The sequence below is a fragment of the Rhinopithecus bieti genome, unplaced genomic scaffold (genome assembly GCF_001698545.2).
Source record: "Rhinopithecus bieti isolate Rb0 unplaced genomic scaffold, ASM169854v2 scaffold_13352, whole genome shotgun sequence".
Lineage (NCBI taxonomy): Eukaryota > Metazoa > Chordata > Mammalia > Primates > Cercopithecidae > Rhinopithecus > Rhinopithecus bieti.
The window spans coordinates 923,786-946,684 of NW_016808026.1; the positions used below are offsets into that span (position 1 = coordinate 923,786).

The window sequence follows — 22,899 nt, forward strand, 5'->3', positions numbered from 1 at the left end:
TTTTTGGGACGGAGCCTCCCTCTGTCATCCAGGCTGGAGCTCAATGGCGCGATCTCACCTCACTGCAACCTCCGCCTCTTGGATTCAAGCGATTCTCCTGCCTCAGCCTCCCGAGTAGCTGGACTCACAGGCACCTGCTACCATGGCCGGCTAATTTTTGTAATTTTAGTAGAGATGGGGTTTTGCCATGTTGGCCAGTCTGGTTTCGAACTACTGACCTCAAGTGATCTGCCAGCCTTGGCCTCCCAAAGTTCTGGGATTACAGGCATGAGCCACAGCGACTGGCCTACTTTTTATTTTAATTACACTAAATAAAACCATTGAAGCAATAAATCCATTAGAAACTATTTCTGAAACATTCAAACGGTTTTGCTTTGGTGATTTTATAACAATGGCTACAGCTACTTCTCAACTGATTAAAGGGATGAGGCAAAGCCAATAGTTTGAGTATTTTTAATTGACAGTTCCTAAGTCTACAAAGTTGCCCCATGTGGCTATAGCAGAAATAGTTGATGCAGAAGGACTCTCTGTCTGCCATTCCACCCACATTAAAAATGCTAGATAAAACAGCAAAATAATTTTGGAACATAAATTTGTCCTGAGTATACTTGGCCATAAAACCTGTGGGCAGTTGTTAACATACAGACTTACATTAAAATATACATATATATGGTGTACAGTATTCTACATTGTGAACCTATCTATATATGCAATATTAGAGAAGAATTAAGAACTTTGTAAGTGCATGTTACATGCTAAAAATCTTTGTGATATTTACATTATAATCATGAAGTAATGCAAACTAGGTAATAAACCTTTAGTCCTGAATGTGGGATTAACTTGAGATGGCTGCTTTGCCAACCTTAGTTTTACTTAATCAAAAACCTGTCTTGACATGACACTGTTATTTTAGTGTGTAATGTTTGCATATGGTGTTCTTCCTCTGCCTCACAGGGGTGTTGTACAGAAGCTGGTGTTAAATTTCTATGGACAGTGTTAATTAAATTTGAATATATTAAAAAAATTACACAGAGTGCTCATAAAAATATTAAAATTTTGTCTGGAAAACTGACTTCAATTCCTCAACCGCAACCTCTAAAGCACCTGATTTAAAACAAAATAAAAAATTACTTGACCTTTTAGCAAATCTATGAGTATGTTTTGTTTGAGGAAGGAGAGAAGCTATGACAAAGCTAGAAGTCAGAAGAACTGAGCCCAGAGAAGAATCCTGTAAGAGGCTTGTATTTAAGGAAAGTAACCAGCTCCAAATTACAGTCCCTCTATAAGTTTGCCTATACATTTTTTAAATGCACTTTTAACAGTCCCTGAAATTTCTCTAGTTAAGGTTATTGTTTGAAAATAAGAATATCTCTGAAAGATGAATAGACTCCACCAGTTTATTTTAATGCTAAATAAGCCTAAGATGACCAATACTTTAGGAGCAGAAGTCTTAATTGAAGGAGGCAGGATATGGAGCTAATGGTTTTGGAATTTCTGAAGACTTCAGGCATCAGCCTTGGTGACATACTAAAGTGAGAGACAGAGTTTACCTTTCAGATCTACCCATCTGGAGATGCTCAGAGATGTAGGGAGATAAGAAAGCAATGAAGAAAATTTTTTAGGAATGTGAAAACTATACCTTTTCCCTATTTCAGAGTGTTTTTAGGATTTTCATTGTACTAAAGAATAGAGACGTAAACCCTCTTCTATTTTCTCATTTTTAAATTTTCTTTCTCTTCTCTCATTCTCCCCACTATACTATATAATTACCGGATTCCAGAATCAGAACACAAGCTGATACTATATTAAATATAATATATCCTTCTTGGTGAGGAGCACACTGACTGTCACCTTCCACCACTCCCTTACTGTGCTATTATGTTGTTGTTTTCAATCACACTCATCTTTCATCTTACTGTATAATTCACTGGCTTATTTCGTTTGTGGTTTGTTGTCTGTTTCCCCTTGCTAGAATGTGAGCCTTGAGGGGGCAAGGATCTTTGTTTTGTATACTAATGTATCTGAAGTACTTAAGATAGGAGGCGCCTAAAAATTCTGTTAAATAAATGAAATATCTGAAAGACTATCTTGTAGAAGAGGAATTAAACTTCTTGCATGTATGTCTGAAGGACACAAACTGGAAATGTGTTAAAGTTGCAGTTATACTGATTTGACTCAATAATTAGACTTGAGTAGCGAGAAAAGCTTAAAAATACAATCCTGACATATATAATAAAAAATGAAATTGATTCTAATCTTTCAAAAGTAAAGGGAAAGGATATATAAGAAACCATTTTAGGCTGAGCGGGGAGCTTGCAATCACTATGGTTTTTAAATACCAAAGAATGAAAGAGAAACAGAGGGACATACAATTAAAGATTCAGGAAAATTATGAAGGGAAATGATGTAGAACTATAAGTACAATACCACAATGGCTGAAGTCCAAATGACCTGCAGATTTTTTGTATAGGTAGAAACACCAAAAACAAGCCAGAAGGAAAAGACAAGAAAACAGGAAGCTGTGGAGAAAGTAAAATGATGTATTTTAAATATTTTAAGGCTCCCCCATGAAAGAGGACTTTTTTACAATTACAGAAGGCACAGCTAGAACCAATTTCTGGATTTTGCAGTGAGGTAATTTTTGACATCATAGTAAGAATAATTATTTATTAATTAAAATCACAAATCTTCATCACTGAAAATTGTTCAAGAAGAGTTTATAGGTAGAAATATTACACTGCATAAAATATTAAGTATCTATTACCTCTTTTGTACTTTGGAATTTCACTGGCTCTTTGTTTGGAATGAGGGCCCTATACTTTGAGTGAGAGTGTTCTCAAGGAAAATTAAAGGAGATTCTTTTAAATTGAAAAAGGTATTTATGCAAAGTATTTATTCCTCTTCTGATCTGTGCATACACATATCTCTCTTTTTTTAAATGTTGTTCCGGGACCCTTTTGGGAGTGCCATAAATCAACATAAAATTCAGAAGGCCCATCCATGTTTGCCCATGGCTTCTGGATTATTGTGTGGAAGTGCAGTATCACAGGGCCTTTCCATCTGACCTTTGCACAGAGGCAGGCTGCTCATTTCTTTTTCTAATTCAAGTTATATTTCTTTCACTGAAATTGACCTGTCAAGAATAGTGCTACATGGTACAACCTGAAGTAATATGTCCTAATGTTTTAAGTAAGGAGCCCAGTTCAATTATGTAGGACCAAAATGCATCTCTGACATAGACATTCTTGGGATTAGGAGTAAGTTGATCGACTGCAATCTCATGTCTGTTGAAATAAAACTTACATTATAGGCTTAAAACTTAAGAAATATTTCCTCTTCATGTTTGACATTGTGCTTCTTCAGATGAGGACCTAGATTTTAAAATCATTCGAAACTAGAGACACACAGCCAAAATCTAATTTATTTTATTACATTAACTAAACAAAATAACATGTTCTAAATATTAGGCACTGGATAGGGAGAAAGTGTGCAGTAGGGAATAAAACAGAGAGTCTTTTTTTCTAATAAAGGTTACAGTTGAGTGGGGGTGGGAAGAGAGTAAAATATAAACAAAGACATTTATAAATATACCTTTGGAATAATATTTATGAGAAAAAGAATAGGACATCATTTAAGAAAATAAAATGGCCTTCTACTTTAGATTGGATTGCCAGGAAAGGCCTTATAGGAATGGGAAGTAAACCAATAACAAAAGATCATGAAGCAGAAAAGAATTTGGCCCTGTTTGAGGAATAAACCAGTGTGATTTCAGTCTGGTAATCACCAGGGAGTACGACTTGTGATAAAATTAGACATACAGGTCCTCCGAGGTTATGCTATGTGTTTGTATTTTATTTTCATTGCAGGGAAAAGACACTGAAGGGTTTTTAAGAGGTTTGTGACATGACCCAATATGGATTTTTTTTTTGGGCGGTGGGGGTGGGGAACAGAGTTTCGCTCTGTTGCCCCAGTTAGAGTGCAGTGGCACGATCTTGGCTCACTGCAACCTCTGCCTCCCGGGTTTAAGCAATTTCTGGCCAACTTTTGTATTTTTGGTAGAGATGGGATTTCACCATGTTGTCCAGGCTGGTCTCAAACGCCTGACCTCAAGTGATCCACCCACCTCGGCTTCCCAAAGTGCTAGGATTACAGGTGTGAGCCACGGCGCTCGGCTGGATTATTATTTAAAGATAGTCCTAACTGCTTTATGAGGAATATCTTGGGGGCAAGACTGAAAGTATCTTGGAATAGAATTAAGAGAAATGGATAGTAACGAGATCTGTTTTAGAAGTAGGATCGACAGAGTTTTTATGATGATGATTGGACAAGAGGAAGCACATGGTAAGGGAAAGTAAGGAATAAAGGAGGATGTCCAGATTTTTTTTGTTTGAGCAACTATTTGGCTGCTGATGTCATTTATCTAGAGAGGGAAAATAAGAAAAGAAGTAATTTCTGTGGGAAAGAAGTCAAGAGTAGATTGAGAAGTCTGTGAATTATTCTAGTAGTGATGTCAAGTAGACAGCTCTGAGACTCAGATGAGAGGTCTAAGCTAGATATTTACATTTGAGTAAATGGTTTTGGTTTTTAAAACTGGAAATGAAATTATATCCTCTGGAAGGAATGTATAATAAAAGAAGAGGGCCCAAAATTGAACATGAAGGATGTTACAACAGGTGTTGGAGGTGTACATTTGATAGAAGAGGTGAAGTCAGCCAAGGGTTTTTTTTAAGAGGATGCCACAGAGATAGGAAGAAAACTAACAAGAATGTGATCTTATGGAAGTCAAGAGAAGAAAATAATTTCAGATTAAAGAGTGTTCAACTCTGTGGAATACTGCTCAGAGAGCCAATAAGACAAGGACTTGAAAGTCCCATTGGATATGACAACAAGCTGGTCATTGGAACCTTCTAAAGAGCAGTTTTATTTTTATTATTTTTGTTGTTGTTTTACTCTTTTCTGAGTCATTTTATGCCTCTATAATTTGATTTTTTGTGATAGCCAAAGTAATTTCTTTTCAGATTTTCTCTTTAGTGCCCTTTTCCTGTTGAATACTGTGCTTTCCCAAAGTTATGTTAGAACATGAAAGTCCTACAATTTTTAAAATGAATGTCTCATGATCTTGAAAGTGTGGCATTATTATGTTCAAAACAGGAATACTTAAGCTGTCTTCTTTTTGCTTTGTTGCTGATATTTTAAATGCTTTTGAACTGCATACAAAATGTTCCAAATACATGTTGGTCCATTATTCTCTCTTTACTTTTAACTACACAGCAATACATGGTTTGTCTTCTCTGCTTTTCTGTGTTTACCAGTTCAAATAATAATTAATGGATGACAGTAATAGATTTAACTAATGATCAGTTCATGAATTATACTATCTACAACTTCTGCTAAGCACCATATTTGCACATGATGCTATTTGATAAATAATATTATTTAATAATGAATGGTTGAGTAGTCAATAAGTTCTACTAAGCTTGCAATCAGTTGTCTTTCATAAATACTTTCAGTAGAATGCCTTTTGATGGGAATCATTCATTGGCACTTCACATATATTTTTCTAAGAAAATATTCAATATGCAGAAATGTAAGAAGTTTTTAAATGCACAGTTTAACTATCTAGGCTTTACCCAGATCTACACTAATGGATGTGTATGTAGCCTTTTATCTTCTTTATACTTCAGCACTTGTGAAATGGGGACTAATAGTGACTAGTTTCATGGATACGTTTTAGAGATGAATGTATAGTTTTTTAAAAAATACTTGAGAGAAGTCATTGTATAAAACAAAATTATTGGCTGGGCGCGGTAGCTCATGCCTATAACTCCAGCACTTTGGGAGGCCAAGGCGGGTGGATCACCTGTGGTCAGGAGTTCAAGACCAGCCTGACCAACATGATAAAACCCCATCTCTACTAAAATTACAAAAAGTCAGATGTGGTGGCGTGTGCCTGTAATCCCAGCTACTTGGGAGGCTGAGACACAAGAACCACTTGAACCTGGGAGGTGGAGGCTGCAATGAGCCGAGATCACGCCAGTGCACTCCAGGTTGGGCAACAAAGAGAGACTCCATCTCAAAATCAAAACAAAACAAACAAAAATTACTATGGCCCGGCATGGTGGCTCGTGCCTGTAATTCCAGCACTTTGGGAGGCTGAGACGGGTGGATCGCTCTGAGCTCAGGAGTTGGAGACCAGCCTTGGTAACATGGCAAAATCCTGTCTCTACTAAAAATACAAAATTTAGAGGGGCATGGTGGCACGCACCTCTAATCCCATCTACAATCCCAGCTACTTGGGAGGCTGAGACAGGAGAATTGCTTGAACCAGGAGCAAGATCGTGCTACTGTACTCCATCCTGGGCTATAGAGTGAGACTGTGTCTCAAAACATTAAATAAAAATAAAAATAAAAAATAAAACAGAATTATGCATCAGACAGACATAACATCAAAAACCTTTAAAATTAAACCATGAGGAGTGCCTAGCATAGGAACCAGAAAAGTTTGTTGTTGTTGTTGTTGTTGTTGTTGTTGTTGTTGTTGTTGTTGTTGTTTGAGGCAGAATCTTGCACTGTTGCCCAGGATAGGGTGCAGTGGCGTGATCTCAGCTCACTGCAAGCTCCGCCTTCCAGGTTCACGCCATTCTCCTGCCTCAGCCTCCTGAGTAGCTGGTACTGCAGGCACCCACCACCACGCCCAGCTAATTTTTTGTATTTTTGGCAGAGATGGGGTTACACCGTGTTAGCCAAGATGGTCTCGATCTCCTGACCTAGTGATCCACCCACCTCAGCCTCCCAAAGTGCTGGGATTACAGGCGTGAGCCACCGCTTCCGGCCCAGAAAAGTTTTTATAGGGATTCTTATATTACATTGAACACTGTTGTTGACGTGACTGTCAGTGATCGTTTCATTAGCAAATTTTTAATTTGTATGTAAAAATGTGTGTATGCATATATACATATGCATAGAGAAGATTATCGAAAACATACAGCTTGGAGAATTATTTTATAATTATTGGAATCACTAGAGAAATGAATACATGTTGATAATAGATTCTCATTGGCTTGTTTAGATTCAAGGATTGTTTAGATTCAATACATTTTTCTTAACAGACTCCACTATGAGAAAAAAATGGTGTTTTTCTTCCACAAAAGTTTGTGTTAAAACAAATGAGAAAATGTGTGGAAGTAAAGATGAACTTAGGTTATAGGGGGCAACTCCCTTCTGTTATTCATTTCAAAAGTTCAGCCACAGTGGGGTCTAAGTAAAGGAGATACCATGATTTGGTAAGTCCCAGATAATCATAGGGTCAGAGTAACTGCCATCGTGAGGTTCAGAGTAATGTTGAGATGGACTACAGATGCAAGGAGGACACAGATATAAGAAGATGGAAGTAGGTGAAGCTCTAATGCTGCAAAGGACTGGGGCAAACTGTCTTAGAAGAGTGACAAAGGAGTAGTCACCCCTGCCATGATAATTTTATTTATTTTAGAATGTTCAGGTTCTATGACAAGCACCTTCTCAGTCACTACAGAAGGCAGAAAACTAACCCTTTGTCAGCTAATCTTAACCTGTAATCTGAAGTTGAGAATAAAAAGGATCATTTTTAATAAATGAAATTTAATATAATAAATCCTTTATTACTGTTTTAAAGTTGCAGTTACCTTGAATTGTGATAAAATGTTTAACAACTACATTATTTAAGATCATTGTCCTTGAAATGTCTTCCAGTGTCTATTTAGATACAATATAAGATTTATTGAGATATAAATATGTTTTGCCTCACCCAGAGAACCTATAAAATGCTGCCTTCATATTATGAAATATAGTGTTAATTGAAATGAAATTAATGTAACAGTGAATTGCAAAGACTTTTTTTCAGATGTTAGATCAATGCCAAATATCACAAAGAGATGCATAATGGAAAATAAAGGAACTCAAATTTTACACCACAGATTTTCTATGCTGATAAATGGTGGTGGCTAGACAATAAATAAACATTTTTGGAGGAAAGCTGTTACCAATCTTAAATTTTAATATGCAACATTAACATATATTTACATATTATATATGCAATCTAGTTTAGAATATTAAGCTTTTTTCTCCTATATTTTAAAGACTGAATGTCATGATATAATGTTATATCTTTTAAATTTTGTAAGTAAAGGAGTATAAACTTCACTTGGCTATTTTATTTTGATGAACCCATTTTATGATTAGCCCCGCAAAAGTTTGAGTCTCCATATATTCCCCTAACATCAAACTAAAATTGATAGATGACTGAAATTATTGAGAATCATTGTAGAGTAAACCACAGCCTGTACCAGCCACTCCCAAAGTGAAATCACTTTCCCTGAAAAGCATGCTTTTCTCGGTGAGAATTTTGTCTCTTTCTTTCTCTCTCTCTCTCTGTATCTCTCTCTCTCTCACACACACACACACACACACGCACCTATGTCCTTTCTTAACTAAAACTATGTCATGATTTCTTTACTTGAGAGAACAGTATACTTTGTTCCTCTGATATTTGTATACTTCACTAATTAGTAAGCTAGGTTTTAAAAGGTCTTATAAAGCACTTCAGGAATTTAGTGCTATTATAACTGAGTGGAACCCAGACTGAGTGACCTAAAAAAGTGAACACTCTCCTCATAAGAGATGATAATTTCACTATGCTATACAGACACATTGAGAACTGTGTTGAGATGTATGAGAAATTGTTGAGTTTGGGGGGTGTTATAGCTCTCCTTTATACATGCTGTCCCCTCTACCTGGAAAATCTTTAACTCAATTTTTTCTTTACCTGTAAACACCTTTTTATCCTTCAAGTCTCACAATCAAAGAAACTTTCTCAGAAAAGTCCCAGCACTTTGGGAGGCGGATCACCTGAGGTCAGGAGTTCGAGACCAGCCTGGCCAACATGGTGAAACCCCATCTCTACTAAAAGTACAAAAATTATCCAGGCATTGTGGCACATACCTGTAATCCCAGCTGCTCAGGAGGCTGAGGCAGGAGAATCACCCGAAATGGAAGGCAGAGGTTGCAGCGAGCCTAGATCATGCCCCTGCACTTCATCCGGTGCAACAAAGTAAGACTCCGTCTCAAAAAGAAAAGTCTTCTTCCTTCTGTGACTTCCCCAAATTCCGATCTAAATTAAGTCCTCACTCTCATTACACTTTGCAGTTTTCTTTCATGGTATTTAACAATAATTGTGAGTTAATTTTTGTGATTATTTGTTAATGTCTGCCTACTCATTACTTTGTCAACTTTATGAGGAAAAGCATGCATTCCTGTTTGCTCATTACTTTGCTTTCAAGCTTAAGAAAGTGCCTGGGAAATAGTAGTAGTGGTCAACTAATATTTGTTGAACAGATAGAAGAGAAATGAACGGGCCAGATGCAGTGGCTGACGCCTTAATCCCAGCACTTTGGGAGGCCAAGGTGGGCAGATAACAAGGTCAAGAGATCAAGACTATCCTGACCAACATGGTGAAACCCCGTCTCTACTAAAAATACAAAAATTAGCTGGGCATGGTGGCACGCCCCTGTAGTCCCTGCTACAGGGTTCAAGGAGAATCACTTGAACCCCGGAGGCAGAGGTTGTAGTGAGCCGAGATTGAGCCATTGTACTACAGCCTCGCGACAGAGCGAGACTCTGTCTCAAGGGGAAAAAAAAAAGAAGAGAAATCACAGCAAGTAGAATAGCTTTTGGGTTTGTTAATTTGGTTACATTGCAGGCTGTAAATCATGGATCAAGACTTGTGGCTCCTTTGCAAATGTCTTTTCATAGTTTGTTGTGAAGTATGGGAAAGGAGATTGGGGTTTGAAATGTTATCCCATTAGAAAGTTGAGGTGCCTAAGGAGTTGCCAAGCAGAGGAATCCAAGTTATAAAGCAGTGGTCAAGGAAATTAGAATACACACTGATTTGCTTCTCCTTGTAATTACTTGTATTTATTAGAGAGTTTCTGTTTTATACCACAAATTTACCTCTTAGTGAGACTGTTTTTCCTGGGTAATAGTCTTGTTAGATGTGAGCCACTCACCTTATTGTGGACCTATAAATGAAGCAAATTATATGGAACCACTTTGAATTGAATTTTAGGAGGAAAACATGTTTAATCTGTATTATTATTTCCTACTATAAAGTTTCGTATCAACAAGACAGACAAACTCTTATTGAAATATTTTTTTTTCTTTGAGACAGAGCCTCACTCTGTCACCCAGACTGGAGAGCAGTGGCATGATCTCGGCTCACTGCAACCTTCACCTCCCAAGTTCAAGTGATTCTCCTGTCTCAGCCTTGTGAGTAGCTGGGATTACAGGCGCCCACCACCACGTCCAGCTAATTTTTGTATTTTTGGTAGAGATGGGGTTTCACCATGTTGGCCAGGCTGATCTCTAACTCCTGACCTCAAGTGGTCAGCCCACCTCGGCCTCCCAAAGTTACAGGTGTGAGCCACCACACCCGGCCCGAAAGACATCTTTAACAGAGTACCTTAAGTGGGAATCAGCTGATGATGAGTTGCTTAGATTGGTTCCTGAGTTGGCTACTTTGCCCACAGCCTTAACTGTTTACCAAAAATACTGAGCTACAAATAGAACTACCTTCAGGCAACAGTTCACTTATATCCAATCTAGGTGATGTTTGACCTGGATCTGTATAACATGAATGTTTTCCATGGGCTCTTTTTTTCCAATATGCTATTGCTTTGACAGACCCCTCACTCTTCTCTACTGCCTTTGGTCTTTAATAACCTTAGATGACTTTATTACAAATCTTATGTCTTTGTGCATAATAAAAAATAAGGTGTCTGCAATTTAAAAGTCAACTGGACAGTTAAGCAAAACATCTATGAAAATGCCAAATTTTCTGTTTTATGTCAGCATGATATCAAGCAGTATAAGCAACTTATAACCATTTATATCCAACTAATATATGACTTAGTTGAACAAAGTGGTAATCAAAAGAAGTCTTTATTGCCATAAATGTTGTAATGAATACATGAAGCTTAGCTAGTAATGAAAAAAAGGAACAGGAACAAGTCAGAACTAGACTTTAATCATGGTTAAGGGAATTTTTTATTTTTCTATTCATACCTAATATTATTCTAGTCACACTGTGGTGTAAGGAGTAAATGAATAGTGAATGAATAAATAATAAATGAATAAGGAAAAGTGTAAATATGCACACTTTTTACAAATATTGCATAAAGTTATTGGCGTTGGTATCTGAAACTTAAAGTTTTTAGATCTTGCCATATATTTGTGTAGAATGCTTACACTCACAAAATCTCAAAGTGCTGTTCATCTCATAATGATATGAGAAGTTGCTAGGTGATGTTCATTGGAATTTCAAGGAAATTATAATAGTCAGGAGACATATTTCTTCTTTTCTCAAGTGTTTGAGGATATTCTTCTAACATTGCCATGAAGACTTTGTATGAATTTATCACAAAGCTGGAGCATCCTTGGAACAGTGGAACAGAATGCGTGAGCAGGGAGTTTCTTAAACTTGGAAACCATCCTTGCCACTACCACTGCCCTAGAGAGACTAGGAAAAAGAGAAGCCCTCATGAGAAGCCCAAACTCTTGCCCATTTTCAAAGATCAAAAAATAGGCATATATAGTAGTTATTATGGGCAGAGTAGAGAAACTTCCATTTTTAATTTTCTTTGTCCCTGTTTTCTGCCTACCAAACGTCCTTCAAAATGTTTGGTTTATGGTTGACTATACTTCATTTTTGGAAATATACTTTCATGGGTGGCCAAATAGCAATGAATTGCAAATCTCATGAATATATATTTCCTTTCTTCTCTGGAGGCTGAGTTGTTCATGTGATTTTTGGCTGATCTCATACCCACACGCCAATTCCTAAAACTTCTTGAAGACATTCAGTGAAAGTTTTAGATTCCTGGTGATAGCTAAATAAAGATTTACATAAATATGCCATATAAGAAAACAGAACTAATCATGTTAAAAGTTCCTTGTTGTAATCCCAGCACTTTAGGAGGCTGAGGCAGGAGGGTCACTTGAGGCCAGGAAATCGAGACCAGCCTGGACAACATGGTCTTATCATCATGGTCAACAGTTCTTATTAGCAGTTTCATTGTCTAATTGTTGATCTCAGCAGAGTCTCTTCGGCTGTGTCAATTAGCAATTAAAGACTATGGATTATGGAGTCATAAGGCCTGGATTCAAATCTTGGGTTTGCTCCTTGTGACATTGGACAAAATTATTTGTAACACTGTGCCTCAAACTTCATGGGCCTATTCCTGATCTCATTTCTTAATAAGCTATGTGACCTTGAGCAAGAGACATCCTCAATGTGCCTTGATTTCCTCATCTATATAATGAGTATACTAAAAATAATATCTCCCTCATAGGATTGTGTGTATATTAAATGAGTGTATGTGCTGGTAAGTAAAGTTGTTGAGGAAAAAGTCCTGGCTTATAGTAAGTGGGATGTAAGTGTTAGCCACTATTCTACTAGAGTGTGAGCTTCGTGAAGGTAGAGGAGGATTCTATCCATATTTGTTCACTGCTGTATCCCCAGTGACTAGAATAGCACCTGGCATGTGGTAAGCACTCAACAAATATTTATTGAAGGAATATGCATCAATTTTCTTGTCTGTGAAATGAGAATAATGGGATTAACTACCTTATATAGTGTTTATGAAAATTAAATGAGGTAATGCATATGAAGAACTAAAGTTACCTATTATCATCATCATTATTATAAAGGGCCATAATCAAAATTAGAGTCCAGATATTTGTTCTTCCCCTGTATTATCTAGCTACTCTGCTTTTATAACTCATTATTTTAATCTTTAGAGTTTTTTCCCCTTCATTCCTGAGTCAAATCTTACCATTAGTTTTTAATCTTACTCAATAAGTTTATTTTCTTACTTCCATGGATATATTATCATAAATCTCATTGCAGAAATAATGAAAATACTAATTATTTAGTATTTCTTCTCATACTGTAAATATCTGGGGTTTTGTTTTGTTTTGTTTTGTTTTGTTTTTTGTTTGAGATAGGGTCCTGCTTTGTTACCCAGGCTGGAGTGCAGTGGCATGAGCATGGCTCACTGCAACCTTGACCTCTAGGGCCTAAGTGATCCTCCCACCTCAGCACCCCAAGTAGCTGGGACTACAGGCACGCACCATCACACCTGGATAATTGTTGTATTTTTTGTAGAGATAGGGTTTCACCATGTTGCCCAGACTGGTCTTGAGCTCCTGAGCTCAGGCAATCCACCCAACTCAGCCTCCCAAAGTGCTGGGACTACAGGCCTGAGCTGATATGTCCAGCTTGTAAATGTTTTTTGACCTCATCAATTTTTATGCAAGTTTTGGGTTGACTAGCTGAAGTATAACATCTGCTCTTCACTCTTGAAAACTGCTGAGTAAAAACCAAAATACTTTTGAAAACTGAAATCACAAAAGCTTAAAATTTATTTGTACAATATTGACATAAAACTGGGGATGGAAGAAAAGATTATATATTTTGGATTTCATATTCACATCAAGGGTAACTTCTCAAGACCATTAAATACCGTTAGCAATTTGAAGTCAGTTTAAAAACATCAACTTCATGGGTTTATCTCTCATGACTTAAATGCAAAGATATTACATTACAGCAAAAAATAAAATAAAGTAAAATAATTTAGGATCCTGAGAGGTGGTTTTTAATAAACCAAACCAAAATATATCCACAAATATTCCTATTTAGCATAAAGACACTTGTATGTAAGGAATTAAGTCACAGTCACAGGTAATTGATCTCAGTTGTGAAAACTACTATCATATCAATCTTCACAACTGATGAATCCTCCTATTACCAACAAGTGTATATCAAGAGGAAAGAGGTTAGTTCAGTCTGCAGCATGATTTACAACTTATCCTGAGAAATTCCCATCTCTCTCAGCAACTAGCCTTTTCTGAGTTGACTGGAAAACACTTAGTGATGGAAGTAGCCATTTGTTTTTCTACTTCTTTTTAGCATAGCCATTTTTTTCCCCATAACTTCCCAGAGGGACTTACTTTCTCTTCCCTTCCCTTGGTATTAGCCAGCAGCTTGTATTCTCCTCATCACCAACTACATTAGTGGTCCCCAACATTTCTGGCAATAGGAAACAGTTTTGTGGAAGACAACTTTTTCCACAGACCAGGAGCAGGGGATGGTTTCAGGATGATTCAAGGGCATTACATTTATTATGCACTTTGTTTCTATTATTATTACATTGTTGTATATAATGAAATAATTATACAACTCACTATAATGTAGAATCAGTGGGAGCCCTGAGCTTGTTTTGTAACTAGACAGTCCCATGTGGGGGTAATGGGAGACAGGGACAGATCATCAGGCATTAGATTCTATAAGGAGTGCGCAACCTAGATCCCTCACGTGCACAGTTTAAAATAAGGTTCGCACTCCTGTGAGGCAGAGCTCAGGTGGTAATGCAAGCAATGGGGAGCAGCTGTAAATACAGAACAGGTGAAGCCTTGCTCACTCACCCACCACTGCTCACTTCTTACTGTGTGGCTCGGGGTAGGTTGGGGACCCCTGGCTTACATCATTTGTAGCATAGAAAAGGGGGAGACTGCCACAGGCGTAACCATGTTCCTGATGGAAGTAATACATGGTCTAGACATGACAGAGCTACTTCCTGTAACAACTTTTCTGAGTATTTACTTCAGTGACCAAACCTCTATTTCAGGAATAAACTAATTTCACGTAATTTAAAACTTCGGTGATTTTTTAAAAACTATTACAAAAAGTGATACATAAATGACGTGTAACTTTCTAGCCCTGTTAGAATTGATGGGACTTAAATACATATAGGACTATTTAATATAAATGTTTTATTTTTAAAAAGAATATGGATTTAATGTTGGTATATAGTTTGAATAATCACTATGGTTTTACAGATGCATTGTCAACATTTATTTTGGACAAAGTAACTTACTGCACAGTTAAAATCATATTTATAATCTACGATTTATGTAAGTTTATATGGTATAAGATATCTGTGATATGATGTACACGACACTGAACCTGAAATTGGGAACCCTGAGTTTGAGTCTTGCTCTGCCAGTTTCTAGTTAAGCAAGTCATTTAATGTTGAGTCTTTATTGGCTTATTTATAAAGAGATAATGACGACATTCTGTCAGGACTGATGTAAGAATTAAGTGGCATAATTACTATGTTTTATAAACTCTAAAGTACAACATATCTATAAAAATGCGAGTACACACTTGTCAAATAGGATACTATGATAGTTTATCCAAGTTATATCTGTTTATCTTTTCTTCAAAAGGTGATTTTATGTTTAATAGTGCAGTCTTTTTTCAAGGCCGTATTTTGCTTTTAGATGACAATGTATTGTGTATATTTGTGACTCATTTTTTCTCTATCTTTAAATTAATGAGAAAGTTATAAATAATTTGAAATACTGGATGATAATGATTCTGGAATTACAGTTAGTAATTTTATGTAATAAAACTATATAGTGGCCCATTGCTTGAGAACTACATGCAAAACTACATATACTACTTGTATATTCTGATGTGGAGGAAGGACATTTTCAATCTTTTATCAATTGTTTATTTTATGTTAATTTTAAATTCCTTAGGGGTGACAGTACTTAGAATGAAATCAAAGAATAATAAATCAACCTATTAAAATATATATAAACCAGAAATATTATTTAATGTTATACATAGGAAAACAATTGAACTTAAAATTTTTTAAAAGTAGAATTCTAAATTTTCTCAATAATTTCAGTATATTCCATAAGCTATCATTCAAGACTAGAAGTCTCTGGCCATTATTGTGGGTCTATCTCTCTGGTACCTCTGTGCCAACACTCTTTCCTTAAAGCTTTCTTCCCCTAAATAAGATTATTTTCTTCCTTCTCTTTCATTCTTTCTACTCTACCTGTACCATTCTTCTATCACTCATCTGTATCTGTAAGATCCTAGGAAAAAAGTATCAAAAAGCTTCCCAGGACAACCTTGTTCTGAAACTGCAAGAGGGAAGTGGTGGTCATGTAGTAGACACATCTAGACTATTCCAGAGTAACTTTTTCTTGGTTCATGAAACCAGGTTATTAACACAGACAAGGCAGGGCCCAGGCAACTCAGGCATAACCACTGATTCCATTCTCAGACTCCCTTTCCCCAGGCAGTCACTAGCAGAAACCCAAGAAATGTTTTTCCAAAATGACTTTCAGCCATCATTGTGATATCCCTGAGTACCAAAATAAAAGTTTTCCATGCATCCCCAGCCAATTTATTTTATTTTATTTTATTTTATTTTCGAGACACAATCCCACTCCGTCACCCAGGCTGGAGTGCAGTGAGACCATCACTGCTCACTACAGCCTCAACCTTGCAGGCTTAATTAAGCCTTTGTCCTGTCTTAGCCTCCTGAGTAGCTGGGACTACAGGCGTGCACCACCACATCTGGCTAAATTTTTACTTTTAATTTTTTCTAGAGATGAGGTTTCACTATGTTGTCCAGGCTGGTCTCAAACTTCTGAGCTCAAGTGATCCTCCCACCTCAGCCTCCCAAAGTGCTGTGTATGCAGGCATAAACTACCTGAGTGCAGCTTGCCAATTTATTTCTTTAAGATTCTCTGCTCAGTCCCTCTTCCTTGATACCTTTCCCCTGATCTGAAGTTAAGGATGTCCAGTCAAAAGTACTCAGATTTTTCTAACCAAGTAACAATCTTTAGGAGAGTCTGACTGGTTGGTAAAGTTCCCCATTTCTCCAAGTATAATTAGATTTGTATGGTAACAGCTGTTTCCTCTTAAATATAAATATATTTTCTATATTTGTTTTACCCTTTAAATTTTCTCTTAAGGTACATATTTTATTACATTAGATTCATGTTTTTCAAAGTTTTTCCAAAGTGAGAAACATTTTACATCACAGCTCAATACATACATGCGCACATACATAAGCATACATATTCATAAAACAATAGTGCACTTGATGTACTAACCATATGGGTTGAACTCTGATACTGTATTTTTTTTAAATTCTTATCAAAACTTAATAAGTTATTTTCATGACTCACTTGTGTCCCACAGTTTAGAAGAACATTAGGTGACCTTTAATAAAGTCCTTGCAGTTTCTAAAATTCTATGATTCTTATAGTGAAAATCTCATTTGATAAAATTTTCTAGTCTCTGAATAAAAGTGATGTGGTTTGAAAAAGTACTCATAGCGTTCTCTGGTTTTATCAATGTTGTTTTGAAATGCTGATTATTTGAGGAAGATAAATAACAAAAAGGAAATTGGACTAACAGAGAGTTGTAGGAACATTAATGAGAAAGGACAAGTCTATCAGAAAAACAAAAGCAATAAATCTGGATGAACCTAAGTCTAAACAGCTAAAGTTGTTAATTTTTCTTACCACGGAACTCTTATTTATACGAAAGTTTCCTAATTTTAAGTGGATTTAAAAGGATTATTACTTGTATGCATTTTTCATACCTTCTAAATTGTGATGTGCAATGGACAAAGAAAGTCCTTATCATACCTACAAGGCTCTGCATGACCTGTGTCTTTCTCTGACTCTTGTCTCTCTGTCCTTCATTCCTTTCCACTCACTCCAACTGCCCTGGCCTCTTTACTGTTCTGTGGTCACACCAGGACATCACACCTCAGGGACTTTGCACTAGAGGTTCTCTCTGCCTCAAACTTACTCTCTTCCTGGAATATCTGACTAGCCACTTCCTCAGGTTCTTCATACCTCTGTTCAAATGTCATACTGTCAGTGAGAACCCACCCTGACAACTCTTTTTGAATTGCAGTGTCCCATACCCCTTAACTTAATTTTTTATCTGCATTCATCTCCTTTTTAGCATTATATAATTTACTGATTTGTTGTGTCTCTCCCCTGCAACTAAAATATAAGCTTCATAAGAGCAGGGATTTTTTAGCTGCTTTGATCACTGTTGCATCATATAAACATCTACCATGGTACCTGGCATATACTAGGAGCTCAATTAGTATTAATTGAATGAGTATTTGAATCTTTCAGCATATCAAGCAAGTAGCTTGTGCATATATACTATATAGGAACTATTTATTGAATAAATGAACCATTTTAGATTGTATAATTCACATTTTACGTTGAAATCCTCTGTTACACACGCCCAGTGGTCATGTTTGACAGGGTTAGGACTGAATAGTAACCTACCTTCCCACCTCCCTAGATTGGGAAATAGGTGGAATGACTTGTCTCAGGTTACAAAAAGTAAGGCAGTCATCTGACTCCTGGGAAAACGGAATTAAAGTAACAAATCTGCACGTTATGCACATGTACCCTAGAACTTAAAGTATAATTTAAAAAAAAAAAAAAGTAGCTTTAGGTTCCGGGATAGAGATGTGCAGTTTGCAGATGCATCATGTAATGTTGCTTATAAACTACTTTGCTCTACTATGTTTGTATTGTTTCCACATTTATGTTAACAGGATGTTACCTTTTGCTTAGATGTTAAGCCTTACAATGTTGTCATTCTTAGCCATACTGGGTAGATTATTTAATTTAGAGAAAGAAGGCAATAAAAATTCCTAAAATTAAAAGAAAGTTGATAGACATCATTGTGCTTTTCAGTGTTTCTGTTTATCGGTTCTTGATTTCTTTAGTTCACTTTTTATCATTTTAACATTTAACAAACGAGAAAGCTTTAATTGTAGGTTTTCGTGGAACTTGGTAAAAATTGAGGAGCCTTTGTGTCATGACTTGAAGAAAATTTCAGTATTTTTTGCCTGTGTTTGAGGAGCGTTAAAAAAATTGTGAACCTGAGGAAAGGGAAAGTGACTACCAGAAATTTACCTGTGTACTCATCTGAGATGCCTAACTCACTGCATCTAATTCGTCACCACTCCCTGGCCTTAACCACGCGGAGGGAAGAGGAAACAGCGGGAGCTACTCGGCACAGCTGCCCGGTACCTGAGGCGCGCGCCCCGGAGCCACCAGCCCGCCGAGGTGCAGCCGTGCCGCCACCTCCCCCTCCGGCCGCTGATTGGCGGAGACCGCAGCATCAGCGGCATCTCCCTGCGCGGGGAGAGCAGCGAGACTCCAGCAGTTCCAGCCTCCAGGATTCTCAGCTCCCTCCCGGGCGAGACCTCGGACGTTCACTGCGAGCAGCCGCTCCGCCCGCCACCGCTTCCATCTCCTCCTCTAGACCCCTCTCCAATAAAGTAGAGGCCCCGGCGGCCAGGAAAGCCACGTCTTCTCCGGGCTAGGTCAGGGAGGCAGGGGCCAGAGCCTCAGGGTCCCGCGGCACCAACCTGGCTTCTGGCCCACTGGTCCTGGAACCGCTGCGGACGTCGCGCTCCAGCCGCCAAGACGCCGCGTATCTTGTACCGCGGGAAAAGCGGGTCCTCGTCCAAGATGGGCCGGCAGGGCTTGGGGGGTGCCGGCGCTGCAGGGCGCTCCATGCAGCGCTCCCAGAGCCGGAGCAGCCTGTCTGCCTCCTTCGAGGCACTGGCCGGCTACTTTCCCTGCATGAACTCCCTGGAGGAGGAAGAAGGAGGTGAGACACCCCTTCCCCCGTAGTTGGTGTCTCTATCTGTTTAGAAAGTCAGTGGCTGGAGGGTTGTCAGGGGCAAAGAGAACTCCATGTAGCAGTGTCCCAGCTCCTCTGCTCTCCGGGACTGTGCCGGGGGGCGAGAACCCTAGAGCCCTAGAGCACGTCAGCTGAGCAGAGAAGTTGTTTCTTGGTTATTTGGAGAGCTCCACAGGCGCCGACTTGGGAAAGGCTCTCCTAGTGAAGTTGTATTTTACAAGTGCTTGGAAGTTGAATGAGAATGTAGACTGTGGGAGGCAAGGCGGCGCCTCTTCGGGTGCACCCCACTCTGTTTTGGTTTACTCTTCGCAGTCCTGGTATTAGCATTTGGCCTGGAGGACAGAAATACTTGAAAACTAAAGGGAAATGCAGCAGCAAAACTTTGAAACAGGAGTCTCAACCTATGAAAACCCAAGATCGGGTGAGGGGAAGGAGTTACACAATGGACAGACAGGTGGAGGGCTGATAGTACCGAAGGTGAGTTTGTGCTCAAGGCACAATCTCTAGTGTTTCAGCAATGCCGTTGTAATTGCGCTAATAAAAAACGAGGAGGAGGACTCGCTGTTTTAAACTTTGCAGCAGTTGGTTTGGAGTTCATAAAGTTTTGAATAACATAAGATGTATTTTCTTCATGAAGAACTTTCCTGTAAGATTTAACAACTAACACTGAAAACACAATTTGTAAATCAAAATGAGATTTGACTGGTAAATAGTAAGTAGTGTCCCAACATTTGAAATATTTATTAATTTACTGATAGGCTGGTTGCAAACTGTGTTCATTTTTAGATGTATATCCAGAGTAGGTTAGTTATCATGATGTTAACTCTATTTTTGTAAATAACAGGGTTGGTTTTGCTTTTATCCTGTGACAACCAATGACCTCTTATTAGCACATCTGTAGTGAGCCCTGATTTGAAAGAAATTGCCTGTTCTAAAAACAGATTGAAATAATTTTTTTTCTGCTATTTTTCCTGATGGGGAGGGGGGAAAGTAGAAGATGGAGGATTGGTAATATGTCTGGAAAGTTGTCTTCAAACTAATTTATTAGCTAGAGCTATCCAAGTTTCTTCTAGGTTATTTGTTGCAATATCAGTTGGCTATAAATCAATATAGATTTAACAGCAGGGTACTTCCGTATATAAACATGATTTAATTTTCGTACTAGTCCTTTTCTGTTCTTGTTTGTACATTTACATTTCACTTGCTTCCTATAATTAAATATTTAAAATTCTAGGAAATGTAAACAAGTCAAGAATTAAATTGAGTAAATGAATGATCATAATTGTAGCTAAAACTTTTAGTACTTATTATTAGTCCGGCACTGTTCTACACTTGACGTGTATTCTTTTAGGCCCACAACCTTATGAAGCAGTACTTTTATTATCCTCATTTCACAAATGAGAAGACTGAGGCAGAGAGAGTTCCGAAATTTGCCCAGTGTCACCAGGGTGGTAGGTAACAGAGCCAGTGTTTGAACCCAGGCAGTCAGCAATACAGCCTATTCATTCAGCTTCCAAGCTATACTAGATTATTATGTTCTTATATTTGGCCACATACCCATACCTAGTAAGTGATGAGGCTAGAATTTAAACACTTGTGCCTGAAAATACATATTTAAATAAAACATAGGTTATTATGGACTCATTTCCCAAATTTTTATTTTTACACCAAATCTTCAGTCTTGAGTTTGCTTCAGATAAGGTATCATCCTTTTTCTTTAAATTACGATTAGGATCGTTGAGTTTACAAAATATCATTCCAGAAACCTTTCTGAGACAAGAAAAAAATGTATATAAATATGAAATTACTTCAATATTTAAAGTATGTTTGCTTAACCATGGCTCACACAGACTAATCCCAAAGGAAATTCCTACATCTACACATGGAAATTGGAGCAGATTTCTATCCCGTAATATGGCTTCTTAAGTTGCCAAGACAAAATGTTTTATATGGGAAGCACCATTTTTAAAGTTAACCCTACAGTTCTGTACTAGTAACTAAAGAGGAGACACTTTCCATATTAGTGTCTCCAATTAGAGGAGACACTCTAATTCCATAAATTAGAGGTTTTCCATTGGCTTACATTTTACAGCCACGAGAAGAAATCTTAACTTTTTTCTTTGATTTTGTGATTCTCTTAACACCTTTAAAAGTCCTGGGATTTTTGAAGATATTTCAACATACTCTGCAGGATTGTAAAAGTTAGAAACCGTTGGCCTAAAGCAGTGCTTCTCTACTTTTTTTTTCTTTTGAGACACCCACACAGGATACATGAAGGTCATGTGGATAACATACTCAGGATTGTGTTACTATTACCATAACTGTGGGACTCATTTATAAAGAAAGTAAATCTATCCCACCATATGATTTTCACACTGGTTAAGAGCAACTCGTCTAAAGAGCGCTGATCTACTAACCAGTGTGATTTGACTAAATTAACCAATCAGTTCAGTAAGCAAGTCTGATTTTAAAACTAGTCTTTTTTTTATTCTTTTCAGAAAGAGTGCAATAGCTAAATAATTTCAAGTATACCCTGTCTTCCAGTTCCATATTCACATTTTCTTCTTGTACAGCGTATCTGGTTTCCATTCTACACAAAAAGTGCTGAGAAGTCTACAGAGAGATCATTCTTTTCATTTATCCACTCATTCATTCATTCAAAAATATTTATTGAGGGTATTTGATGTGTTAGAAGCAATGAGTCTCTAATGAATTCGGTAGATACGTTCCTTTCCCTCTTAGAGTTTACAGCCTAATGGAGATAGGTAGACATTAATAGAAATATCTATGTAATTATAACTGTGACAAGTTTTAGGAAGGTAAAGTGCAGAGTGCAACAAGAGATTATAAGAAAACCTAATTCAGGAGGTAGAAAAGCATGCCCTGAGAAAGTGAGGGTTAAACATTGATTCAGGTGTCAGTGATAACTCTCAGTTTCTCATGAACCAAGCCAGTACCAGCAGCCTCCCACACACCTTTGAAAAGAATTTTCCTGGAGCCCACAACCAGTAAGTGGTGGAGTTAAGATATAAACCCCACATCTGTCTTTGAAATTTATAATCTAACTGCTCTATATGTTGCTTCTTCATTATTTTACGATATTTCCTTTTAATATGCTATGGTCTTGAAAACCAAGTACAGTAATAAAAGTTACCATTCATTGTGCACTTTCTATGTGCCACATTCATTTAATTTCATGACAATTTTTCAAGGATGTTACTATTTTCCTCATTTTACACGTATGGAAACTAAAACGCAGAGAAGCTAAACAACTTGCCCACAGATCATAAATCTCAGTGAAGCTTACTTCAGTG

The 22,899-nt window shown here is 37.5% G+C and overlaps 1 protein-coding gene across 19 annotated transcripts in view; it reads left to right on the forward strand.

Moving 5' to 3' along the window:
- Nucleotides 1-22,899, forward strand: part of RIMS2 (regulating synaptic membrane exocytosis 2) — a 780,622-nt gene that overhangs the window by 727,893 nt on the left and 29,830 nt on the right. The window contains exon 1 of one of the 19 annotated variants that reach the window (XM_017885182.1): nt 19,247-19,552. The exons of the other annotated variants lie outside the window; for them this stretch is intronic. Coding sequence (XP_017740671.1) covers nt 19,411-19,552 — 142 coding nt within the window. The 5' untranslated portion in view covers nt 19,247-19,410. Of the gene's footprint in view, nt 1-19,246; nt 19,553-22,899 lie in introns of those variants that run through there. 19 annotated transcript variants of the gene reach the window in all.